This window comes from Camelus dromedarius, chromosome 26, assembly GCF_036321535.1.
Source record: "Camelus dromedarius isolate mCamDro1 chromosome 26, mCamDro1.pat, whole genome shotgun sequence".
Taxonomy (NCBI): domain Eukaryota; kingdom Metazoa; phylum Chordata; class Mammalia; order Artiodactyla; family Camelidae; genus Camelus; species Camelus dromedarius.
Window position 1 is genome coordinate 25,177,078 of NC_087461.1, and position 27,383 is coordinate 25,204,460.

The following is a 27,383-nucleotide window of genomic DNA, read 5'->3' on the forward strand; positions in this document are numbered from 1 at the left end:
CTTCCCCCAGCCCTGAGAAACTCTTGCTTGCCTCAGTGCAGCCTGTGTGTGCTGTGGGTTTCTTCCTGTCTCCAACACCTTGGTGTCCAGCTGTCCCGCAGGACCCAGGCACCCCATCTCACTGCATCTTCCTTGATTGAAAATCTCGACTCATGATAACAAAATTGCTGGAGGCAAGAAAGGCCTGGGAACCACAGGGAGGCTGACGCAAAGATACTGCAAACCAGATGTTTCTTTCTCCATGGCAAGGAGGCACCCAGGTTCACCGGGCATCTGGGGAAGTGCTTTTCTTTAAGGAAGACATCTGTATGGAAAAGGTAGCCCGAGTAATGCGATGTGACAGTTGCTACATCAACGCACGTATTTTTCCCCTCCCCTTAAATTATTGACTGGCTCAGTCAGTGTTGCATAAAAGTCATGCAATGCCTTGGAATGTGTTTATGTGCTGTCCTCTGCCAGAACTTTTCAGCATTTTTTTTCCCTATGTGTATTTCGCTTTTGGGAAGATGGCCTGTCACTTTGGTTTAACTGTGCTCTTTTTGGGGGGGAAACTACATATTTCTTAGATTTGTAATGGGGCAGTGGTGGCTTAGACTGCAGGGGAGTGACTGGGGGCCATGGATGGCAAGGTGAGGGGCAGCAGGGGACTTGAAGCCCCTTCAGCTGTAATAGAAGAAGTTTAACCGTGGGCCAGTACGTGAACAACTTGTAGTTAGTGTGGGGAAGTGAGTGTGTGTGTGTGGACCCCTTCTTCCTTGGATCCCATGATGGTGGGGGGCACGGACCTTCTCTGTCTCTGCTCAGGTCCAGGCTGTGTATCCAGCTGCCTGTTGGCCACCCCAACCTTGCTGTGTCTAAAAGGCATTTCAAAACTGAAACTCTCACAACTCCTCCTTGTCTTCACTTCTTCCTGTGAAGGCACCTGTGTCCTTCTGCTCAAGATTGAGAGCCAGCTGCCGCCTGCCTCCCCTCTCTCTTCTGCCTTAGGACCAGTTCGATTCCCAGGTGGTCTTTTCTGCCCCTGAGAATCTCCCTTCTGGCCAGCATGATTGCTGCACTCAGCCCCTCCTCACTTCTTGGCTGGATCACCACGGCCTCCCATTGTCCTCCCTTCCTCCAGCCTCACCCCCACCTGAATCCATTTTCCACACTCAGTGTGATCCTTCTCAAATAACCTTTTTTTTTTTTTTCAATTTCAGAAGGACTCATTCTTCCCACCTGGGTATAACCCAACTGTTCTCTTCCTAAAACACCACTCTGATCACGCCTCACAGCGACCGTACTCCTCCAGAGATACATTGCAAAGCCAAAACCTCAGCCTAGTCCCCAGACCCCCAACACTGGAGCCCAGTCTGCTCAGGCCTATTCTTGGACCTCTTCCCCAGGCTTCCCAGTCAGCCTGCTATGGTCTGAATGTCTATGTCTCCTGCCAAAGATCTATGTTGAGATCCTAAGCCCATATGATGGGGCTGGGCTGTGGGGCATTTGAGAGATACTTAGGTTGTGAGGGTGGAGTCCTCACCATATGATTAGTGCCCTTATCAGAGAGACCCCAGAGGGCTCACGTGCCCCTTCTGCCACATAAGGATGCAGCGAGAAGTTGGCCATCTGCCACCCAGAAGGGCTCTCATCAGCACCCATCCATGCTGGCACCCTGGTCTCAGACTTCCAGCCTCCAGAAGTGTGAGAAATAAGTTTGTGTTGTTCTAACCCACCCCCTACAAGGGTATTTTGTCATGGGGGCCTGCGTGGACGAAGACACAGCCCCTGAGTGGGTTTTTGATGCTGCTTACATCTCGGGCACTGGTCATGGTGTGGATGGTGGTGGCCTGGTGGCCTGGTGGCCTGCTTGCTCCTGCTGGGCAGTGTCTTCTGTCCTGGACCCTAGGTGCCAAGTCCAGTGCCCGACATTCATCAGTGTTTGCTGAGTAACTGGCAACCCCTCCCCAACCCGAAGTGCAAAAGAAGGTCCACCCTGTTACAGTCTTTCCATGCTGGCCTCTCCTTTCTCGTCACTGTCTTGGCTTGTCCCCTCCACCTCACTTGTCTCATCTTTGTCTGCCCTACTTGCTGGCCTTTGTGGGGCCTGGGCCCGGCTCAGTCCCCTGGTCTCCCTGTCCATTCTTCACTTGAGGAGCACAGTGGTTAGAAAGGGGGCTCTGGAACCATTGAGACCCAGTTCACATTCATTCCCAACGCTGCTGCTCGCAGGCATGGCCATGTGGTTGGGGTGAATATTATGATTTTAAAACAGTAATCAGGTCACATCCCTCTCCTCTGAAGCACATGGCTGCCAGTGGTCTGCAGAGCGCAGCCCTGAGGCCTCCCTGGCCGGGAGGTACTTCATGTCCCAGGTCCTGTCTCCAACTCTGTGTGGTAAGTGTCTCAAGCCAGAGTCTGAATTTAGTTCCTCCAGTGGATTTGTTATGTGCTCAGCACATAATAGCTACTCAGCATGTAGGTGGGATGAGCACCATGTGCTTCAGAATCATGACCTCTGGAGGGTCCTGAGCCACCTTGCTGCCTCCCCCATCCTCTGTGCTGGGCAGGTGAGGAGGGACGGTAAGCACACCCACCCATGTCTCTGTCCACCTGGATGTTGCTGATCCATCACGGTGCTCCCCATGCTGAGTTGGACAGTGGCCTCAAAGTCCTTCTCAGGGCAGCTCCCCACTACCACAACCCATCCACTCAAGGTGGTAGCTGACAGCAAGCTTTCCCTGACCTGAACTGTGGAGACATCACACTGACTTTTAAAAAATGATTGTTTTACAGCATGGTACTGGCACCAAAACAGACATATGGACCAATGGAACAGAATAGAGAGCCCAGAAATAAACCCACACACATACGGTCAATTAATCTTCAACAAGGAGACAAGAATATACAATGGAGAAAAGACAGTGTCTTCAGCAAGCAGTGTTGGGAAAACTGGACAGCAGGATGTAAATCAGTGAAGTTAGAACACTCCCTCACACCACACACAAAAATCAACTCAAAATGGCTTAAAGACTTAAACATAAGACAAGGCACTGTAAACCTCCTAGAAGAAAACATAAGCAAAACATTCTCTGACATAAATCTTAGCAATGTTCTCCTAGGGCAGTCTACCCAGGCAATAGAAATAAAAGCAAAAATAAACAAATGAGACTTCAATAAACTTATAAGCTTTTGCACAGCAAAGGAAACCATAAACAAAACAAAAAGACAATCTATGGATTGGGAAAAAATATTTGCAAACAATGTTACTGACAAGGGCTTAATCTCCAGAATACACGAACAGTTCATACAACTTAATAACAAAAAACAAAACAACCCAATCCAAAAATGGGCAGAAGACAAGGAATTCTCCAATGAAGATATATAAATAGCCAATAGGTGCATGAAAAAATGCTCAGTATTGCTAATTATCAGAGAAATGCAAATCAAAACTACAATGAGGTATCACCTCACACCAGTCAGAATGGCCATCATTCAAAAATCCACAAATGACAAATGCTGGAGAGGCTGTGGAGAAAAGGGTACCCTCCTACACTGCTGGTGGGAATGCAGTTTGTTGCAACCATTATGGAGATTCCTTAAAAAAACTAAAAATGGACTTGCCATATGATCCAGTAATCCCACTCTTGGGCATATATCCAGAGGGAATTCTAATTAGGAAAGACACATGCACCCTAATGTTCATAGCAGCACTATTTACAACAGCCAAGACATGGAAACAACCTAAATGTCCATTGACAGATGACTGGATAAAGAAGATGTGATATATTTATACAATGGAATACTACTCAGCCATAAAAAGAATAAAATAATGCCATTTGCAGCACCATGGATGGACCAGGAGATTGTCATACTAAGTGAAGTAACGTAGAAAGAGAAAGAACAATACCATATGTTATCACTTATATGTAGAGTCTAAAAACAAGACACAAATGAACTTATTTACAAAACAGAAACAGACTCATAGACATAGAAAACAAACTTACGGATACCAGGGGTGGAGGGTGGGGAATGGGATGAGGAGGGATAAAATGGGAGTTAGAGATTTGCAGATACTAATGACTATATAAAAAAATAGATAAGCAACAAGTTTATACTGTATAGCACAGGGAACTATATTCAATGCCTTGTAGTAACCTATAATGAAAAAGAATATGACAATGAATATATGTATGTATATGTTTGACTGAAATGTGATGCTGTACACCAGAAATTGACACAACGGAAATTGGCTCTACTTCAATTAAAAAAAAAAGATCCTTGAAATGTGGAAAAAAAGATTTTTATTGATTGATTAAAAACATTTAAGTAAAAAAGGATTTTAAGAACCCTTAGGCAAGGTGGAAGATTTAAAAATCTTGTTGGGAGGTTCTGGGCAGGTGAGAGAGTGTGCCTCGCTCAGGAATGATGTGTGTGCATAGTTTTGGGGGGAGGAAGCAAGGGACACGGTGGTCAGCTTAACACTTCCTGATGGAAAAGGAACCATCATGAGTGAGTGTTCCAGCACCACTGGCCGAAAAGATAGTCTTTGTTCTGTTGTTGTTGTCTTTGCGCCTCTGTCAAAGCTGACTAAATATGTAAGTTGACTTTATTTATGTGGGTCTATGTCTGGCCTTTCTGTTCTGTTCCATCGAGCTGTCTACTTTTTCACCATACTGTCTTGATTACTTTATCGTAAGTCCTGAAGTTGAGTAGTGTCTGTTCTTCAAATTTGTTCTCCTTCAATGCTGGCTTTTGCTTCTCTACACAAACTTCAGAATCAGTGTGGTGAAATCCACAAAGTAGCTTGTTGGGATTCTGACTGGGATTGCACTGAATCTATAGATAAAGTCGGGAAGAACTGACATCCTGACAACATTGAGGCTTCTGATCCAAGAACATAGAATATCTCTTTCTTTCATTAGTTCTTTGATTTTGTTCATCAGAGTTTTATGTTTCCTCTTATAGCTCTTCGACATATTTTGTTAGATTATGTAAATCTAAGTATTTCATTTTGTTTAAGCCTAAGTATCTCATTTTGAGGGGGAGGTGCTCATGTAAAAATGGTATTGTGTTTTTAATTTCAAGTACCACTTGTTCATTGGCTGGCATATGGGAAAGTGATGGGCTTTTGTGTATCAGTCATGCATCCTGCAGCCTTGCTCTAATTGACATTTGTCGCTCTGTCTCTCCCTTGATTAAGCCTCACCCAGCTGCCCACTGCTTGGGGTCCCCTGAGTGTGACCTTGGACTTGGAGGGCTCTGTGATCATGGGTTGTCCTGCCTGTGGTGCCCTCACCTGTCATCTGTTGAAGCCTTACCCAGCAATCCAGAGCCCCAGCCAGGGAGCTCCTCCAGGATGCTTTCCCAAACCCCTCAGCAGAACTGACTCCTTCCTCTGGGTCCTTGGGACACTTTGGCTCCCAGCCCGATCCAAGTGCCGATCGCATCTTGCCTCCCTCACAGCAGCTTATTTAGATCTCTCTTCTCGGCAGGCCGTGAGCTCCCGGGGCAATGATGGAGACCTAGTCATCAGCCTCTGGGGGCCCGTGCATTCGGGAACTCTGTCACGGGTAGTTGAATTCGGTTGGTCCTGTTGGGCCTTGATGAAGCCAGGCCACAGGGAGTCAGCCTTAGGGACCTGACTGTCCTAACTTGTTTGGCAAACCTTGGGGTGTCATAGAATAAAATCCATTCCTAGCATCTTGTGTGTGGTCACCTGTCACTTAGGGAGAGGGGAGTTAAATCAGTGCAGCAAGGCTGGCCTTTAACCCCCAGTGCCCTATTGACTGCTGTCACCTCTGCTCAGCCTTCTGCACATGTCCAGTCTCTGCCCAGGTCCTAGGTGGTGACAAGCCACAGGATACTGATGAGGGTCGTAGTTTTCTTTTAAAACTACAGCTGTGTGGTTTCTACTTTTGAACTCTTGGAACTTGCTGGCTCCGGGCTCTCAGAAGTGATGCACGAGGCTGGTGCTGCGGTGACTTTCAGCCCCCCAGGATCTGCGTTTTGTCCTTGCTGAGCTGGGAACGGCCTCTTTCCAAGGGCTCTGCCACCATTCCTCCTGCCTGTTTCCTCTTAACTACGTAGCATGCTTTTCTGATCAAAAGCTGCTGTTCTTGAAAGGCCAGTTCTGTTTCAAGAGTTGTTTTCGAGGGCAATTCATTTTAGGCTGATTAAATTTGATTGGACTTCACCTGCATTGTTATGTATACTTAGCAGCTTAAGATTCGTTTTGGGGAAAAAAAAATCCAATCTATCTTGTGACAACTCGTGTGACTGATTAATGCTCTGCAGTGCGCCATGAAACTTGCAAGGTATGGCACAAACACCAAATCATAACATTTTAGAAACTGCCTTAGCAATTTGAACATCTGTATTGCAGGGATATGCCGTATTAGTAAATTGAACATCTTTTATTGATTCACCTTGTTAAGCAGGAAAATAATCCTTACGGCTTTAGAAGCCTTTTGCAAGTTCTAGGAGGTGCCATTTGGAACACGAATTGAGTTGAGTAAATGAAGGCAGATGTCAGGCATTTAATTGGTCCTTCTCTCTCAGCTGGCTCTGTCAATTTTGGTACCGCTGTTGGAGATGACAAAATTCACCAATGATGTGAAGCTGACATAGTGAATTAGATGCTGTTGGTTTTTAGGGGAGAGGAGGCTGGCTGTGCAGAGTTCGTGCTTAATAACTGGCTAATGTCATAACCTGGTCTTCACAGGGTTTTCTTCTCAAATTCCTCAAAGAGCAGAGAGGAACAGGGAAGAAGGTGGTGGCAGCTTAACTTGACTGCCCCACGAATCTTACTTTAAAGTCTTGAGCTTTGTATTAAATATTCAAGTGACTTTTGTTTTCTACTCTGTGTTATCATTTTCCTTCAACTCTTCAGCTAAAAGGATTCAACTGGGAAGATGCATTTTTTAATTTTGTGGCTTCTGGACCCCTAAGGCTCAGATACCTGGCTTGAGAAGCAGGTATAAAAATGGTAATAAAAGGGCTGTGAAAAGATACGGGAGGAGAACTAAACTATGATACCTCCAGACAATGGAATATTTTAGCACTGAATAACAGTGCTAAAAAGAACTTTGAACTCTCAAGCCATCAAAAGACATTGGGGGATCCTTAAATGCATTTCACGAAGTGAAAGAAACTAATCTGAAAAGGCTACATACTGGTATGATTCCAACCCTGTGACATTCTGGAAAAGGCAGAAGTGTGGAGACAGTGAAAAGATCAGTAGTTGCCAGGGGTAGGGGGCAGTGAGGAGGGGTGAACAGGCAGGCACACAGGATTTCTAGGTGATGCAAATACTCTTATGATACCTTAGTGATGGACACATGCAATGATGCATTTGTCCACACCTGTAAAATGTACAACATCAAGAGTGAACTCTAATGTGAGCTATGCGCTGTAGGTGAGAATGACGCTTCGGTGTGGGTCCAGACGTACCCCACTGGTGGGGGATGTTGGGAACAGGGGAGGCTCTGTGTGTGGCGGAGGGAAGAGGGAATCTGGAAAATCTCTGTACCTTCCTCTCAATTTTGCTGTGAACCTAAAACTTCTCTAAAAATAGTCTTAATTAGGGAAAAAAAAAAGTTACCAGAAAACAACCAAAGTCACTTTTGTGTTGAAAATGTAATTCTCAAGCAAGAAAGGAGGGTTGCCCAGCTGAGAGACAAGAGGCGGAGGCCGTGATTGGGTTTGCCTTTGGAGCATCCACTTCGTAGGGATGGACTGGCGGGGAGGCTGGGGCAGGGGGCTGGGCGGGGTGCTGTCCAGTCACTGGTGGAGATGAAGGTGCCTGGGACCAGCTGGCACCCAGGGTTTTGGAGGAGGGCGTGGATACTGTCCCGAGGCAGCAGGTGGAGTGATGGGACCTGGAGATTGTGGCACCACGAACATAGGAGAACTGACACGTTAATGAGAAGATGATGAATGCGTGTTACGTGCCAGGACTGTGCTGGACTGTGATGAGGCGTCTGGAGCTTGGTGAGGTTGAAGTGTTCCAGGGTCACCTCTACTAAGCAGCAGGACCTGTGTCCAAACGCGGAGTGGACAGGATCAATGGGCCTCAGCGGGGTGCGAATCGGGGTGGAGGTCTCCACCCTTCCTCTCCAGCAGGTCCCAGCCCCAGACCCTTCTTATCCAAAGACTCCCCACCGCCCCTGCCTGACTTGCCCCATTCCTAACAGCTGGCCCATCTCCGGCCTCTTGGAAAGAGCACTGAACGTGGAGTCCAGTAGCTGAGGACTGGACCTGACCTCAGCCCTCCTAGCTGCTTGCTTTCACCTCTCAGAGTGTCAGCATCCTCAGAAAAGTGCAGATGACAGTTTTCATTGTGAGAATGGAAGACAAGCAGGTAAAAGAAGCCAGCACCAGCCCAGCACCAAGGGTGATGAGAAGATGGTTTGTTCGATGCCCTTAGATAATGTTGGGTTTGACTAAAATTTCAGCATTCCAAGTTGTGTCACATAATTGGACACTGGAAAAAATGTAATTCTCATCCATTGAATTTGTCAGTGTTGGTGTGTAGCCTTTTGTGCCCAACAGCTTTGGGGTACATCCTGGGTTGAAATCAACCACGGGCCATCCATCCATGCAGGCACCTGTGACGTCCTTTTAGGTGAGAGTGATCACTCTATCCTGGATCTCAGATAATTCAGCTCTAGAAATATCACCTGCTTTCCCCACACGTAAACTTCCTCTGCACCTTGACAGTGGCTGCATGTGCTAACCCTGCCCCCCGGGCGGCCGGGTGGCCGTGTGCACATCATCGGTTTCTCTTGGCTTTCTCCTTAGTCATGGCTGTTTACATGAAGGAGTCCTGGTGGGCCACCGAAGATGTGCTGAGAACCTCTGATCCTGCAAGAGAAGGTCTGATGAAGGTGAGGCATTGCAAACTTAATAAGGCCACTGCAAAACAGGCTTTAGAAATCAGTGTACTTATTACAGTTGATCATTTAAAGCAGTCTGCCCCTGTGGATTCCTTTTCTAGAACTGCTGTAACAAAAGTACCACAAACTGGGTGGTTTAAATAACACACATGTGTTATTTCCCAGTCCCAGAGGCTCGGGGTCTGAAATCAAGGTGTTGGCAGGGTTTTTTTTTCTACTGAGGGCTGTGAGGGAGAATCTGGTCTCTACCGCTATGTGCTGGCAGCATCGGACATTCTGTGGCTTATCAACTGCCTTTTCCCTGTGTCTTCACATCATCTTCCCTCTGCGCGCGTCTGTCTTTGCCCTAGTCCTCGCTTTCTGTATGGACACCAGTTATGTTGGACTGGTGCCCACCCTAATGACCTCATCTCAATTTGATCATCTACAAAGACCCTATTTCCAAATAAATCCCAACCAGAGGCACCGGGGGGTTAGGGCTTCAACACCTTTTTGGGGGAGACAGTTTAATCAATAACACCCTGCCAGCAAGGAAGATAGTTGTAAACAGCAATATGCAACAGACATCCGACTGTTGGTAAACCTCTTTTAACTTCCTTTCATGTCTTAGTTTTGAAACTTTCATCCGCATCCTCTCTCTAGGGTGTAGGGAGTTTCTGTATTGCATTCCAGTAATGTTTGTTGGTACTCACTGAGTTAGACATATCTTAGATACTAGCCTGTGTATTACCTAGAACTGTTACAGGGATTATCTCATTTCAGAATCTTTAAAGTATTTGATTTGCAGATGAAGAAGCTGAGGCTGAGCCGCACAGCTAGTAAGTGATTTAGCTGGGCACAAAGTCTAGTCTCTCTGACGGCAGGCAGTCTCTACAGGGCAGCTGTAAAGCAGAGACCCAGGACAGCAAGCTGAGGGTTCCTTATGGCTAAGGATGTTGAGCGTCTTTTCATATGCTTATTGGCCATTTGTATGTCCTTTTTGGGGAAAATATCTATTAAAATCCTTAGCCCACTTTTTATTTGGGTTATTTGACTTTTCACTGTTGGGTTTTCCACTTATTCTAGATGCAAGTCCTGATTGTATGTATGATTTGCAAATATCCCTCCTTCCTCATTCTATGGGTTGTATTTTCCAAGTCTGTTTCTTCCCCCAGCTTTATTGAGATACAACTGACATATAACATGGTGTAATTTGAAGGTATACAGTGTGTTGATTTGACACACTGTATACTGCAGAATGCTGACCAGCGCAGCGCTAGGTAACATCTGCATCACGTCACATAGTTGCCACTTCTGTTTCGTGGTGAGCATAAGAGGCCTACTCCCTTAGCAACTTCCCAGTACATAATATGGTAGTATTAACTACAATCATGATGCTTTATATTAGATCCCCAGAACTTACTCATCTTATAACTGGAAGTTTGAACCTTTTGACCCACATCTTCCCCTTTCCCCCGCCCCCCAGGCCCTGGGAGCCACCACCCGGGTCTCAAGTTTCTGTGAATTCAGCTCTTCCGTGTTATGCATGTAAGTGGGATCATGCAGGGTTTATCTTTCCCTTTATTTCACTTAGCGTCATGCCCTCAAGTTCATGCATGTTGTCACAAGTGGCAGGAGGTTTTCAGGTCTGCTTTTAATTGATTTGGTAGACACTATTTTGAAAAGGGTTTTCTTCCAGCAAATTAATGATGGCTTGAGGTTCAGCAAATGAGCGTGGTAATGTACGCAGTGAGGCTGCCTGGCGTACCTGTTCGTGTCACCGTCCATGGATGAACTAGGTGGTGTGAGCACTGAGTGTTCTGAGTCTCTGGAGGAGTCTGACTTACCCTTTAAGTTTTTTGTTTTTATTTTTAATCAGAACAAGGGCAATCACTTTCTTCATGTGTCACTGCTTCTAAGTTTAGATGAGGAAAACCCTCACAGTTTGTGAAAATGTGGCCTCTGCGGTGAACGGAAAGAAACCTGGATGTTAATTCCACTTAATGAACCAGATTGTAAAGATCTCTCTGCCCAGCTGCATGTGGTGATGGTTTCCTTCTCCATTTATAGAACCTGGGGTCTTGACTCTTGGTGTTTTAATTACATTTTGTTCCTTGGCCAACTCTTCTTCACAAATTATCCACCCCCCCCCCCCACCCAAAACAAACAAATAAACGAAAACTTTTCTTAATGTTCTTTCTGTGAATATAATTAGTGGTCCTAATTGAGGGATTAAAACTGGATCTTAGTTTTGTGTTTTCAGAAATGTTTCTAAGTCAGAATCACATGTCACATTTTCCCCCTGTAATGAAACTGGACAAATTAAGTGCATTTTCTTTTTTCTCCTTTTTTCTCCTGCCAGTTTTTGATTGGATATTTCCCTTCTGCCAGATGCAATCTGTTTTTCTCTTCTGGCTTTCCTCTGAACTTTTTGGTTTTATAAGTCACACCCCACCCCCACCCCCTGCCCCAAGTTTTGTGATGAGCTGGTTATTCTTAAAGTTTGAACTTGATTTGGCTGCTACTGTCTGAGATACAAAATTGGGGTGGCTTCTCAGAGTTAAGCTGGTGTGGTTTTCGCAAGTCTTTTTCTCATCTAAGATTTGGCTCTGGATGAAGGTGAAATATTTTGCATTCTGGGACAATTAATAAGTTTATTGGCTCTAAACACTTTGTGCCATTTGCTAGAGTGCTGCAAGCTGCCTCATTTTTATTATTAGAACATACAAGTGTTTTAGAGACCAGATAGGTCATCTGCTCCCTTGACCAGCAGAGGAAACTGAGGATGAAAGGGGCTGTGAGTGGCTGCAGATCGCCTAGCAAATCCAGGTGGAACAGCCATGACCACAAATGATGATGGGGATAATGACAATAATAAAAACATAAGGGTCAAAATTAAATGTAAAACCAAGCATTAATATTTATATCAAACTTCCCTTTCCTGAAGTCTCAGTTCTAATGAATGAAGGTGCAGAAGGGAACCCCTGGCTGGGCTGCAGCAGGTGCAGTGGCCTGGGACTCAGGAGTCCTGGCCTGCCTTTGACAGAGGCCCCGTCCAGCCACCTTCAGTCCTCTTTGAGACATGGCAAGGAAATCAATACATGTAATTGCCTGCCCTCTTTGAGCTTCTGTCTCCTCATCTATAAACCAGGACCTCCCTGGTTTCATCACAAGTGCCACATTTTACCAGCTGCTTTTAGGAGGATTCTGAGACCATATCCAGGCTCAGCCCATAAAGTGGGGATTGATTAGCTATGTCTGCTGTGGGTGTGGGAATGGGAGACCTCCATTTATGCCATGTACTTGCCATCTGCGGGCTAGACAAGTGCAGAGAATTTTAACAGGCAGGAGCAGGAAGTCGTTTGGGCTGGTTACTGAGAAAGCCCTGCGTGGGCCTGACCTTGACCGCAAGACAGTTTCCTCACTTGTGATGACGCTGCGATGGGTAAGAAGTGGTTGGCTCCATTCTGTAGCCTGAGAACGGGCTGGACCTTGAGTCAGTCCTGGTAATTCTCTGGAATTGGGATTCTCATGTGTGCTCAAAATCTGTTGCAAGCCATTGGAAATCATTTTCTCTTGGTGTGGCAGTTTTACAGAGATAGTAATCCCCGATGATTTACCCTCCTTCTGAGGGCCAGAATTCTGGGGCTGTTGTTAAAAATGGCAGATTGGGTTTATTTCCCGGACACACCCGTGTTTCTGCTGACATGGCCTGCCCCAGGGTAACCTCCAGTGTCACTGGCTGTGACTGTTCTCTGTCTATGCACATTCTGCCAGAGGCCCCCCCGGCACTGCCCCTCGCTCTGGGAAGCCCACTATGTGAAAGGTCAGGGGTGTGAAAACCTCCGTGAGAAACGGACCCATGTTCTGGCTTTGGAACCTGAGGTGAATTGGATGATGGGGGAGCCCACACCTCGCCCCCGACCTCCGGGTGGACTCTAAGCGTCGAATTTACCAAGCCTGATTTTCCTCTCCTATCTCACTCAGATGTTCTTTTTCTTTCTCCTTCGAAGGTTCAGTCATTTGGGGAAAGGATTGTGCTTTTCCTTCTAAACGTCATTATTTTTCGAAGATTAGAGAGGAACTTGGATGATGATAACATGTTTTTTCTGCCTCACTCTGGGAAAGAGGAGGCTAAAATTCTGTGGAGAGATGGAGAAGCTGTTAGATTCTATACAATCAAAGCGAAAGTTACGGACGGGGCCTTGCGGCCACGTGGGACCACCATCCCTCCATGCTCAGGGAGAGGAGGGCTCCTAGATGCCAGCCTGCCTTGCACGACGGCTCCTTTAGCACCAGCATTGCTTGGAGAGAATCTCCTGGCACAAGAAATATCACTAATTCAGCTGTCATGTCAATAAGCCCAAGGTTTGGATTCCATTTTCACCACATTTCTCGTTCTACTGGCAAACAGGGTGGAATTTCAGCATGTCCCTTGGATTCCCAGGTGGTGCCATGTCCCCCCAGTAAAAGACTTGTTGCCATTCATGGTGTAAAATGACTTTGCAAGCCCCGTCCTTTTCGCGTTTCTTTAAGGTTACCAATCAGCCATCAGGAAAATTACTGTCGCTAATAGCTGACATGGGGTACGAAAGCACGCTGGATGCCAAGAGTTACCTCAGAAGAGAGGGAGGGCAGGCGGCCATGATAAAGAGGTAAGGGAAAATCCTGGGGCTTACTTTTAGGGGCTGTGATGAGCAGGGAGTGTGGAACTTGTACCACTTGGTCCAAGGCATTGGGCTCATCTTCAACATTGCTTTAATAGTCTCTTTAATTTTTAAAGGCTATCACCATCTCTGACCCAACTGGTCCAACCTCCATCTTTTCATCCTTATAAAGTTCTAAATTTTAGCAAAAATTAAATTTCCAGGGAAAACACCACATACCTGCTGTTCTCTGAGTTCACTGTGTGGCTGCAGTGTGGTTTTGAGCTGTGTTCGCGCTGTGCGTGCCACCTGTCCGGGGTGGAGCAGTTCTGCATTTCTCGCTTTCTTCTCCCTCAGCATGGTGTGAGATGTCTAGTTTCCCATGCAAACGACTCCTGTAGTTAATTATTTGCCAAGGTCAGTCACAGAGGCTGGAGCACCTGTGTTTTTCAGCATCTTGGGTCACGACAGCCATTTGCTCTTTGATTTTGATAAACTGTTTCACTTTTTCGGGTGGCTGTGTTCTTTAGCCACTCATTTGAGAGAGCCCAAGGGATCTGAAGAGTCACTGAAATGGAAACGAACCTTTTTGTAATAATTCCTCTTTCTTGGGAGACTCATTTGTTGTCATTTTCTACCAAATGGCTGGTATTAGATCTGTAGCAAAATCATTTATACAGCAGATGTCCTATTAATAGTAACAAAAACTGGTAACAGATCCCAGCTTGATGTGTGAGAACCACAGCTGTGGGGCAGGAGGAGCTTGACTTTGCCTCGCCTGGCGCTGCTGTTGCTCCTGGTCCCACTGATACCCCAGACTATCCCCGAGGATCACGCAGAGGCTGGTACGGCTGCCTCGTTCTCCCCAAGGCAGACCCAGAGCCTCAAAGGGAAAGCAGGATATTAAGATGCTGAATTGAGGCAGATCGGACTAGATGCTTGGATATCTGCCTCCTCTTCATTTCTGGCGAATTCCACGAACTTGGTGGAAAGTTCTCTGAAGCTGCTTACTAGGTCTTGCTTTTGTCCATGAACTGATTTTTTAAAGTGGCAATTGACTGTCAGTTACTCAACAATTTAGTTAGTCTAAAAAGTATCAAACCTGTAGAAGATGAAATTAATAAAATATATTTTTCGGGTATATTGCCAACTAAAAATTTTTTTACTGCCTATTTCTGGATTAGTTTATTTTTGGAGAGACAGAATAATTCTATATACCTTGCTATCAGCAATGCAGGAGAGTTTCAGCCGCTCCATATCTTTGCCAATACTTGGTGTTGTGAGTATTTTTAATTTTAGCCATTCTGCAAGGTGGGAAGTGGTATCTAATTTTGATTTTAATTTGCATTTTTCCAATGATATTGATCATGTTTTCAGGGGCTTTTTTGATAGTCATAGATCTTCTTTGATGAAGCGTCTGTTCAAATATTTTTGCCTATTTTTTTTATTAGGTTGATTGTTTTCTTATTATTGAGCCTTGAGCATTCTTTATATGTTATAGATATCCATTCTTTATCAGATATATATTTTGGAAACATTTTCATTTTGGTTTAATAATTTTTTGCAAAGAGCAGAAATTTCAATTTTTGATGGAGTCTAATTTATTAATTTACCAATTTTCATTATCATTCAGTTCAAAATATTTTCCAATTCACTTTGTGACTTCTATGAGTTCTTTAACAGTAAGTTTTAAATTTCCAGATATATTTGTGGACTATTCTGGATGTTTTATTTTTTGTTTATTTCGAATCTAATTCTGTTGTAGTAAGATAATAGAATCTGTTACACTTTAATATTTTGAAAACTATTGAGGGTTGTTTTATGGCCTAGTATGTGGTTTATCTTGGTAGACACTCCATATGGACTTGAAAGAGTGTGTATATTCTGCAGGAGTTGGGTTTCATGTTTTGGAAATGCCAGTTAGGTTAAGGTGATTGATGGTGTCTTGGCTCTTCTATATTCTCACTAATATTTTTGTCTAATTCTGTGAATTTCTGAGAGATGTATGTTAAAGTCTTTCCCTATGATTATGGATCATCTTTCATTTTTTTAGTCTTATCAGCTTTTACTTTGTATTTTGAAGCTTTGTTATTACCTACATCAAATTTATAGTTGATCTTTTTGCCTGATGTATTGACTGTTTTGTCATTTTGAAGTGTCCCCCACTTGTCTCCAGCAATATTTCTTGATAAGATGCCTATTTTGTCTGTTACTAATATAGCCACTTCATTGTCTTGTACTTTGCTGTTTACATAGAATATATTCTTCCTAGCTTTTTACTTTTTGTCTGTTTATGTCTTTATATTTAAAGCATATATTTTGTTGACAGCATACAACTGGGTCTTGGATTTTAAATCTATTTTTTAAAAATCTCTGTCTTTTGATTGGACTGTTAGTCTATTTACATTTCATTATAGGTATGGTTATACTTAGATCTTCTCTGTTATGATTTGTTTTGTCTTTCCTCTTTTGAAAATTTTTCTCTGTTCCACCTTGTCTTTTGTTTTAAGAAGATTTTTTAGTATTCCATTTTAATTTCTGTCTTGGTTTGCTAGCTCGTTATTTTTGTTCTTGCTCTAGCTATTACATGCTCAGCTTAAACTTATTAACTTGGAGTTAATATTGAATTACTTGGGGTAAAATATAGAAACCTTAAAATAAATAGTGTATTTTTATGTATCATTTTATTTACAAAGTGCTATTTTAATATATTAGACATATTTGTTATAAATCTGTCACTACTGATTAATAAGTTTTAATTAAGTAGTCATATTTTTTAAAAGTATTAAGAAAAGAAAAATATGTAATTTAAAAATATTTACCATTAATTATTTTTTTTTTTTTTTTGTATAGATCCCAGTTGCCATCCAGTGTCATTTCCCTTCAGGCTAAAGTACTTCCTCTAGCAGCTTTTGTAGTGGAGTTTCTGGCAACAGATTCTCTCAGGCTTTGCTTACTGAAAATACCTTTGTTTTATTTTACTTTCAGGTTTGAAGGATTGTTTAGTTGGACAGAGAGTAATTAGTGATAATTTTTTTCCTTCAGCACTTTGAATCTGTTGTTCCAGCACCTTCTGGCTTTCATAGTTTCTGGTGGGAAGTCAGCAAGGGAGTTATTGTCCCTTATACATAATGTGTCACTTTCCTATGAAGACTTTCCAGACTTTCTCTTTGGCTTTTTTGCAGTTTCACTGTGATGCGTCTAGGAGTGATTTTATTTTTCTTTATATTTTTGGGGGGGGTTGTTGAGCTTTTTGAATCTTTAAAGTTTTCTACCAAATCTGGGAACTTTTTGGCCATTATTGCTTCACAACTTTTAGACTATTTTCTTTCTTTATCTAGTCATATGTGTATCGGGGTGCTTCATATTGTCTTACAAGTCTCTGAAGTTTGTTCACTTTCCTTCAGACATGTTTCTCTCTTCTTAGGTTGGATCATTTCTAGAGATCTGTATTCACGTTACCTGCCATCTCTAGTCTGTTGTTGAGCATATTTAAAATTTTCAGTTATTGCACTTTTTAGCTCTAGACTTTCTATTATGTGTAATTTCCATTTCTCTGTTGAGATTCTCTGTTTATTCATCAAGCATATATTTCCCTTTATTTAAAAAAGTCATTTTAATTCTTTAAACGTATTTGTAAAGCTGTTTTGAGTTCTTTGTCTGCCAAATCCAATGTCTAGGCCTATTTAAAATCAGTTGTATTAGTGGCATCAGCAACATGGCAGAGTGAAAAGCTCCCTTTGTCCCCTCCTTCAGTCTATAACCAGTAAAGTGTCCACAACTCAACAAAGGTGCCTCTGCTCAACACACAGGATGCTGGAGAATTCCACACATGCGTTCATTTAAAGGTGGGTGGACTGGAACACACAGGGGAGGCAGAACTGAGGGAACAGCAGCCTGGTTCTCTGGTCATGGAAGCTGAGCCCACAGCCCCAGAGAACACATAGCAGCAGGGGAGGCAGTGCATTCGTCTCCGGCCTCCTGGCCGCAGTGGTGCATGCACGCACAGGTAACTGGGCAGCAGCGGCAGAGAGGCCTAAGACTCCATCCTCCAGCAGCTGAGGCACCCACAACTCCAGCCTCCTGCTCCCCTGCCCACAGTGTTGGAGCCTGTGAACCTTACAACCCTGCACATGGCAGTGGCACCTGTGCAACTCCTGGTCCCCCTCTCCCTCTACCACCCTCATGGCAACAGAGATTATGACTCCAGGGATCCTGGACTCCAGGGAAGAGCCCACCATCCCAGTGCAGCAGGCTGCAATGCCAGTGACACTGGCAGCAGGAAGGCACCAGTGACCCTGGAGGCACAAGAAGCAGTAACAAGGACACAGGTCCACAATTCTGACAGATGTGGTGGAGGGTAGAAAGTGCCAACTCTCAGACATAGTCAGAGGCAGCTCAGATAAGTCAGAAACTAGTGCTAGAGCGCCACCTCCTGGAAAACAAAAGAAAGACCTCAAATTTCTAACCTGTTGCATTGTTAGAATCAAGCAGAAAGATATTTGCTACTTCAAATGTGCTGGCAGAAGAACAACTCATCAAGTATCATGAAGAACCAAAGTAACATCATGCCATAAAAGGAAAATGACAGTTCTCCAGAAACCAAATTTAAAGGCAGGAATATTGCAGTCTAATTAATAGAATTCAAAATAGCCTTCATGAAGAAATCCATTGAGCTATAAGAAAACTCAGAACGGTAGTTTAGTGAGCTCAGGAATAAAATTAACGAGGAGAAGAAATCTTTTACCAAAGAGAAACTCTGAAAAATAATCAAACAGAATTCTGGAGCTGAAGAACTCAATAAATGAGATGAGGAATGCATTAGAAAGCCCTGGAAATACATCAGACCATATGGAAGAGGGAATTTATGAGCTTGAAGATAGAAATCTAAAAATGATGCAAGTAGAAGAAGGAAGAAAAATAGGACATAAAAATGAGGAAATTCTATGAGCGCTGTCCAACTCTTGATGAAGGGTGACATTAGGGCCATGGGTATCACAGGAGAAGAAATGGAGAAGGGAGTGGAGAGATTATTTAAAGAAATAATAGCTGAGAACTTCTCAAACCTGTGGAAGGAACTGGATATATGAGTCTGTGAAGCTAAGAGAACACCTAATTACCTACATGCGAAAAGACTTTCTTCAAGACACATTACATTAAAAGTAAAATTATTAAATGTCATAATGTCAAAAGTCAGTGACAAAGAATTTTAAAGGCAGCCAGGTGTAAAAAGGGCCAATAACCTACAAAGGAACTCCCATTAGACTATCAGTAAATTTCACAGCAGAAACTCTACAGGCCAGGAAGGAGTGGAATGACATTCTTAAGATACTGAAAGATAAAAACTGTCACCCAAGAATACTTCATCCAGCAATATTATCATTCAGATATCAAAGAGAAATAAAGACTTTCCTAGATAAATAAAAACCAAGGGAGTTCATCAACACTAGATGTGCCTTAAAAGAAATGTTGAAAGGAGCTCTTCTACCAGCAACAAAAAGGAAAAAGTACATAAAACTCTGAGTAACGTGATAAGTAGACAGAATCAGAAAATTGTAACTCTTTATCTGAATAGGTTTTAAATGCTTTATTATAGCATAAAGATTAAAGGGTAGAAAAAGAAGAAAAAAAATTATAGCTACTTCAGTTGGCAACAGACTTACAACATGAAAGAAGGTAATTTGAGACAAAAACACAAAGGGGGAAGAGGAAAAGGACAGAAACCTTATAGGTAAGTGAAGATAAGATGTTATCAGCGGAAAAAGGACTGGTTTATCTATGAGACATTTTATACAAACCTCATAGTAATCACAAAACATAAATCTAGAGCAGAGACATGAAACAGAAAAAAAGAGGAAACTGAGAAAAACATCATAGGAAGCCACCAAACTAAGCTGGCAGACAGAAACACAAAGAAAAAGAAACAACAGTGATGTAGAGAAACCAGAAAACAGGAGATAAAATGGCAGCACTAAGTCCTCACTTATCAATAATCACCCTAAATGTAAATGGGGTGAATTCACCAATCAAGAGACACAGAGTGGCTGGATGGATTGAAAAATAAGAACCAGCCATGTGCTCCAGGAGACTCCAAGAGGCTTACCTAAGCTCTAAAGACAAACGTAGGCTGAGAGTGAAGAAATGGAAGGTGATACTCCAATCAAATGGCAGCCAAAAGAAAGTGGGTGTAGCCTTGCTCATATCACACAAAATAGACTTAAAGCCAAAAGTAATAATGAGACATAAATGGACAGTATATAATAATAATATAGTGTATATATATAATAATTATATATTATATATCTACAGTAGTATATAATAATAAAGGGGACAATTTAGAAGACATAACATATATATATATATATATATATATATATATATATTTATTTATTTATTTATTTATTTATTTATTTATTTATTTATTTATATATTTAACACAGTCACACCAAAATATATAAAGCAATTATTACTAGACCTAAAAGGAGAACTTGACAGCAACACAATAACTTTAACATCCCTCTTACATCAATGGGTAGATTATCCAGACAAAACATCAACAAGGAAACCGTGGCCTTAAGTGAAACTTTCGACCAGATGAATTTGGTAGATGTGTATAGAACATTCCTTCCAAATGCAGCAGAATACACATTCTTCTCAAGTGCACATGGAGCTTTCTCGAGGATAGACCATATATTAGGACACAAAGCATGTCTCAGTAAATTTAAGAGGATTAAATTCATATCGAGCACCTTTTCTGATCACAAGGTCATGAAACTCAAAATCAACTACAAAAAGAAATCTGGAAACATCACAGATATGTGGAGGCTGAACAGCTACCGGGCAACAAAGAAATCAAATGTGAAATTTACAAATTACCTGAAGACAAATAAAAATGAAAAGATGACACGTCAAAATTTAACGGATGCAGAAAAAGTGGTACCGAGAGGGGAGTTTATAGCAAAACAGTCCTATCTCAAGAAACAAGAAAACTCTCAAATGAAGTCTAAACTTACATCTGCAAGGAACTAGAAAAAGAAAAAACAAAGCCCAGAGTCAGCAGAAGGAAGGAAATAATAAAGATCAGAGTAGGAATTAAGGAAATAGAAACTAAAAAGACAATAGAAAAAGATCAATGAAACTAAGTGCTGGTTTTTTGAAAAGGTAAACAAAATTGATGAACCATTAGCTACACTCTCAGAAAAAAAAGAGAGAAGGCCTCTGATGAATAAAATCAGAAATGAAAGAGGAGAAATAAAAACAGATACCAAGGATTATAAGAGAGTATTATGAGCAGCTATATGCCAACAAATTGGTTAACCTAGAAGAAATGGACAAATTCTTTCAATTGTACAACTGTCCAAGACTGAATCATGAATAAATAGGAAATCTGAATAGACTGATCGCTAGTATAGAGATTGAAGCAGTAGTCAAGAAGCTCCCAAAAAACAAAAGTTCAGGACGAGACAACTTCACAGGTGAATTCTACCAAATATTCGGAGTTAATGCTTGTCCTTCCCAAACTCTTCCAAAAAATGTAACAGAAGGGAATGCTTTCTAATTCATTTTGTGAGGACAGCATCACCCTGATACAAAAGTCAGACAAAGACAACACACACACACACACACACACACACACACACACATACACATATACAACTTATAGGCCAATATCTCTGGAACATAGTTGCAAAAATCCTCAACAAAACATTAGCAAATGAAATCCAACAATACATTTAAAGGTTCATACACCATGATGCAGTGGTATGCATTCCAGAGATGCAAGGATGTTTCAACGTATGCAAGTCAGTCAGCGTAATACAGCACATTAGCAAAATGAAGGATAAAAACAATATGATCACCTCAGTAGATGCAGAAAAAGCATTTGACAAGATTCAACACCCACATGATAAAAATCCTCAATAAAGTGATATAAGAGGGAACATATCTCAACATGATAAAGGCCATATATGATAAACTCACAGCTAACGTCATACTCAGTCATGAAAAACTAAAAGCTATTCCTCTTAAATCAGGAACAAGACAAGGGCAATGACTCTCACCTCTCTTAACATAGTATTGCAAGTCCTCGCCAGGGTAATTAGGCAAGAAAAAGGAAATAAAAGGCATTCAGATTGGAAAGGAAGATATAAAACTGTCACTATTTTCAGATGACATGATTTTATATATAGAAAACCCTAAAAAGTCCACCAAGAACTATTAGCAATAATAAAAAAAATATGGTAAAGTTGCAAGGTATAAAATCAACATACAGAAATGTGCTGTGTTTTTATTTGCTAACAATGAGCTAGCAGAAAGAGAAACTAAGAAAACAATCCCATTTACAACTGTAACAAACAGAATAAAATGCCTAGGAACTCATTTAACAAGGAGGTGGAAGACCCACGCATGGCAAACTGTAAGGCGTGGTTGAAAGAGATGGAAACGGACACAAGTAATGGGAAGGTAGTCTGTGTTCACGAATTGGAAGAATTAACGTTGTTAAAATGTTGATATTAGCTGAAGCAATCTACAGATTTAATGCAATCTGTATCAAAATCCAAAGGATGTTTTTCCACAGAAGTTAAACAAAAATATCTAGAATTTATATGGAACCACAAAAGACTTCAAATAGCCAAAGCAATCCTGAGAAAAAAGAACAAAGTAGGAGATACCACACTCCCTAATTTCACACTCTTCTACAAAGCTATAGTAATGAAAACAGCACAGTATTTGCAGGAAAAAATGTACATAGATCAGTGGCATGGAATTGGGAATCCAGACAAACCCACACATTTATGGACTATTAAATTATAACAGAAGAGCTAAGAACATACAATGGGGAAAAGGTACACTCTTCAGTAAATGTCCAGTTGGGGAAACTGGATAGCCACATGCAAAAAAATGAAACTAGACCACTATCTCACATCACAGACAAAAATTAACTCGAAATGAATTAAAGACTTGAATGAAAGCCCTGAAACCATCCTAGGGAAAAAGAAAAAAAATTTTCTAGGAAAAAAGAAACACAATTTTCTAGGAAAAATCCTAGAAAAAAACAGGCAGTATGCTCTTTGACATTGGTCTTAGCAATATCTTTCTAGATATGTCTCCTCAGGCAAGAGAAACAAAAGCAAAAATAAACGGCATCAAACTCAAAAGCTTCTGCACAGCAAATTAGACCATCAGCAAAATGAAAAGGCAACCTACCAAATGAGAAGATACTTGCAGATGATACATATAATAAGGGGCTAATATCCAAAATATATAAGGAACTCATGTAACTCAACAACAAAAAAATGAACATCTTGATTAAAAAATGGGCAGAGGATCTGAATAGACGTTTTTCTGAAGAAGACATACAGATGGCCAGCAGATACTTGGAAAGATGTTTGACATCACTAGTTATCAGGGAAATGCAAGTCAAAACCACAGTGAGATACCCCCTCATGCCTATTAGAATAGCTCTTATCAAAAAGGCAATAAATAACAAGTGTTGGCAAGGATGTGGAGAAGGGGGAGCACAGAGACCTTTCATATGGTCGTGGACACTGTTAGTAGGAATGTAAATTGGTGCAGCCACTGTGAAAAACAGTATGACGTTTCCTCAAAAAATTAAGAATAGAGCTGCCAGATGATTCAAGAATCCCACTTCTGGGTATTTATCCAAAGAATGAAAAAGACTAATTCAAAAAGATACACGCACCCCTATGTTCATCACAGCATTGTTCACGCTAACCAAAATATGGAAACAACCTAAGTGCCCATCAATGAATGAGTGGATAGAGAAGATGTGGTGTGTATGTATGTGGATGTTTGTAGACACACACAAACACACACACACACACACACACACACACAATGGAATGCTCTTCAGCCATAAAAAGATGAAAACTTACCATTTGTGACAATGTGGATAAACATTGAGGGTATTATGCTAACTAAGTGAAATAAGTCAGCTGGACAAAGACAAATACTGTGTCATTTCACTTTTATGTGGAATATAAAAAACAAACACAAGGAACCAAAAGAAATGAATAAACCATACCTAACAACAACAAACAGGTAGATACAGAGAACAGAGTAGTGGTTACTAGGGGGAGGGGGGAGGGGGAGGACAAAATGTGCAAAGGGGATCAATTATGGTAACAGATGGACTTTAGTTAATGATAATATATTCTTACGGACTGAATTGTATCTCCTCAAAATTCATGTTGAAGCCCAAACCCCCAGTACCTCAGAATGTGACTTTATTGGAGACAGGCCTAAGAGGTGATGAGTTAGCTCTAGTCCCATCTGACTGGCGTCCTTATAAGAAGAGGGTATTTGGACACACAGAAGGTCATGCAGGAGGCGCGCACACAGGAAAAACCATGAGAGGACAGGACGTGAAGATGATCATGTACAAGCTGATATTTTTACTAACATTTTTACTGCCTTCACAGTTTTGCCTTTTCCGGAATATAACATAATTCTAATTGTATGGTATGTAGCCTTTTTAGATTGGCTTCTTTCACTTAATCCTATGCCATAAGCTTTCTCCGTATCTTTTCATGCGTGATAGGTCATTTTTGCACATTCACGACAGTAGTGTGTATCTGCAGTTCTGCCTGGCTGATCAGACTCAGAATCATTTTTCATTTGTTTTGGGAAATTACTCACCTTCTGAATCTTGGCGGGCACAAATACCACCTCGTCCAATAGGAACTGAATGTACGACGTATTTCTTTTCCTGGGCTCCAGCACACCTAGGGCACAGGCAGTTGGGAAGTGAGGAAGGTGATGTAGTCGGGTCCGTGTGGCATTGATTTTCTGCTTAGGGTGACAACAGAGGTGAATGGCTGCAGTGTCAAATTCCAGTTGCAGAAACAGCAACTGTGCTGGTGTTGGTACTGTTTGCAGTAAAGTTCAGTTCAGGTTGGAAAAGTGGGAAAGGTGCCAACTATCGCCTCTCCTGCTCTCCTGTCGCAGGGCATTGATGTTTTGATGGGAAACAGGACTTAGTCTGTTGGGGGTAAGTGTACTTTGCCACAATTGGACATGGTGAGCCCTTGTTAAGAGTTACTGGACAAGTCCGTGCCCTGGAGATGTGTGGGCTGCATCTCCCAGCCCACATCCTCTGGTTCAGGGAGAACTTTGATGTTATCCAGATGCTCCTCATTGACCTCAGGGGTCTCTGAAATGTGCACAGTGAGGGAGGGGTCTGAGGACCCTGGGTGTGCAGATGGCCTTGCTCAGCTCAGTCACCAGGTTTGCTTTTCATTTGGGGGCGGTAGTCTAGCGGCGGTGGGGGCAGCAATTCAGAACACGTGGGCTGACCGTCAGTTGGAGAACTGCAGGTTTGGAATGATCAGCTGTCTTGTCTTTGGTGGTTTAGTTTCTGAAGCCAACCCTGCTTCCAGGTGGTACCAGGGACCCAGCCCAGAGGGAGGGTCCTGGCCGGTTAGTCAAGCCCAGGGAACAGCGTGTGTCTCTTGCTTTCCCTGCAGGCGGCCTGTGTGGTGATGGCACGGGTGCCTGCTACCTGCTGCCTGTCTTCGACACCGTGTTTGTCAGGAAGAGGTACCGCCACCAGGGCCTGGGCCTGGCCATGCTGTGGGACTTCTGTGAGACTTTCCGAGAGGTCGAGGCCCTGGGCGTCAGCTGGCCGATTTCCACCGCCATGTACCAAGGTAAGCCTCCTTGTCAGGGAGGAGCCTTCAGGCATCTGGGATGGATAATTGATTCCAGGTGCTTCCGGGGTGGAAGGGCACTTGGAGCCCCCAGCACGGTGACATGTTTGTGGGTTTTCTCTTCCTTCTGAGAAATCTCCCCTGGCTTCAGCACCAGCGAGACTTTAAGCTTGATCACAAGGGGTGAACCTTTCCAAGCCTGAGAAACAATAAAAAACCAATCAGCACAGTGCCAGAGAGCAGCAGAGTCCAGAGAACTTCCGCTGTGCTGCCGGTTGCTGCTGGGCCCCTGCTGCTTCCCTGGGAGATTACAGTCCATCTCTTCGCCCTTCCAGCCAGGAGCTACGGGGGCCAGGGGCTGAAGGGAAGGAAAGCTCTGAGTGCCCAGGGCCCCAGCCTCCTCTCTAACTTTTGCTGCAGAAGGCAGCTCCCCATCACCCATTCTCGTCTCACTGAGTTCCTGTGTTAGTCAGGGTTCTCCAGGGAGGTGGAACCAGAAGGGTGGATCCGTACATACAGAGAGGAGATTTATGGTAAGGAATTGGCTCAGGCAACATGGAGACTTAGAAGTCCTAAGATCTACAGTCAACAAGTTGGACAGTCAAAACAGCTAACAGTGTGGTTCCAGTCCAAATGCTCACAGGCTGGAGACCCAAGAAAAGCTAGTGTTTCAGTTCAAGTCCAGAGTCAGGAAAAGACCAATATCCTGGCTCAATCAGTCAGGCAGAAGGAGTTCTCTTGTACTTGTGGGAGGGTCAGCCTTTTTGTTCTGTAATCCAGGCCTTCAACTGATTAGACAAGGCCCATCCTCATTGGATGGCAATCCGCTTTACTCAGACTATGGATTCAAACGTCAATCTTATCCAAAAACATCCTCACGGACACACCCAGAAGAGTATTTAACCACATGTCTGGATATCCCTGCCCCACACAAGTTGACACAGAAAATGAACTATCAGAATCCCCTTCCATGTTTTGGAAGAGAAATCTTAATATGTATTTGCCAGAAGCAGTTCAGAAGCTCTGGTGTTAAATGTCTCACTCAAAGTCAGCAAGCATGGGAGATTGGGGAGCTTCTCCTGGGATCCCCTTGTTCCCCATGAAGCACACCTGCCCCACACTGGGCCCTGCCTCACTTCTTGTCATACAGATGCTTTGGACCCTGACTGTTGAGTTTCCAGAGTCCTTATGGTGTGAGAACAACAGATAGGAGGGAAAGACTGGGAAAGGCAAGGAAACTTCTGTTCCTCTGAAGTCGTAAGTAAAGCAGGTGATAACATATTTTCCTCAAGTGGGTTTGGTCATTTCTTTGTATTTTCAAACTCTGTCGCTCACAAAACTTGGAAGATCCTGAATTTCTGCAAAGAGGGCTCAAGGCTTGCTGCACTGATTTGCTCACTTGGAGGTGTTGGAAAGTTCTGGAACCCAGATGCTAGTTCTCTGTCCACACTCACGTGCTTGTCCATCTCTCCCCTCATTCTTACTTCAGCTCTGAGACTTTTGTTTGCCCCCAGGCCAGTGCTGCAGACACCCTCGCAGGGGCCCGTGTCTCCACCTGGAGAGAAAGGATCTGAAAGTGCTGATTCTGAATCATGCTTGGGGTTCTGTCCAGCCGAGTGTGCTGGGGCCTCGAGCTCCTACATCACCCTGACTGTGCCTGCGCTCGTGGGCTGGCAGGCAGAGTGTGGACAGAGAAGCAGCTGGAGGCTCAAGGCCAGGGTGGGTGTTGTTTACTCCACGCTGCACTGACTGGCTTTTACAGTCCTGCCCTTCGAATGGACAAGAGGGTCCCCTGCCCAGGGCCTCCTGCTTTAGCCTCTCTTGAAGCTGTACCTTTCTCCATGGAATGAGGAATTGCAGACCCAAGAGGATGTTCTAAACCAGCTCAGGCTACCAGGACCCCAGGATTCCTGCCAGTGGGCACTGAGGGCCCGAGTGGACCCCATCCCTGGATCTGTGCTCCTGAGGGTGGACCGCACCACTAGTTTGCACAGCCTGAGGCCGTGGAGACAGCTGCTGGTGGGATGTGGATGGAACGTGGGCATTGTGTCCATGTTGGTACGTCCTTGCGGTGGGAGGGTGGTGGGAGGAGAGAGGGGTAGGCTGTCAGCTGGAGGCCAGCTCTCTTGGCATCACCACATTCTGCTGCAAAGCTCCAAGGAGTCCAAGAATTCTTAATTTGAAACTGGCTTTCTCTGTTGGTATGAAGTTAT

General features: G+C 43.2%; 1 protein-coding gene and 1 long non-coding RNA gene across 2 annotated transcripts in view; both read left to right on the plus strand.

Annotated features, from left to right (window-relative positions):
* Nucleotides 1-27,383, plus strand: part of LOC105086661 (protein FAM169B) — a 49,745-nt gene that overhangs the window by 13,854 nt on the left and 8,508 nt on the right. Inside the window, exon 4 of the mRNA XM_064479347.1 lies at nucleotides 24,988-25,170. Coding sequence (XP_064335417.1) covers nucleotides 24,988-25,170 — 183 coding nt within the window. The remainder of the gene's footprint in view (nucleotides 1-24,987; nucleotides 25,171-27,383) is intronic.
* On the plus strand, nucleotides 7,732-12,903 carry LOC135319412 (uncharacterized). The gene is made up of 3 exons (XR_010377968.1): nucleotides 7,732-8,341; nucleotides 8,782-8,867; nucleotides 12,869-12,903. It is a non-coding gene; the product is annotated as an uncharacterized LOC135319412 (long non-coding RNA).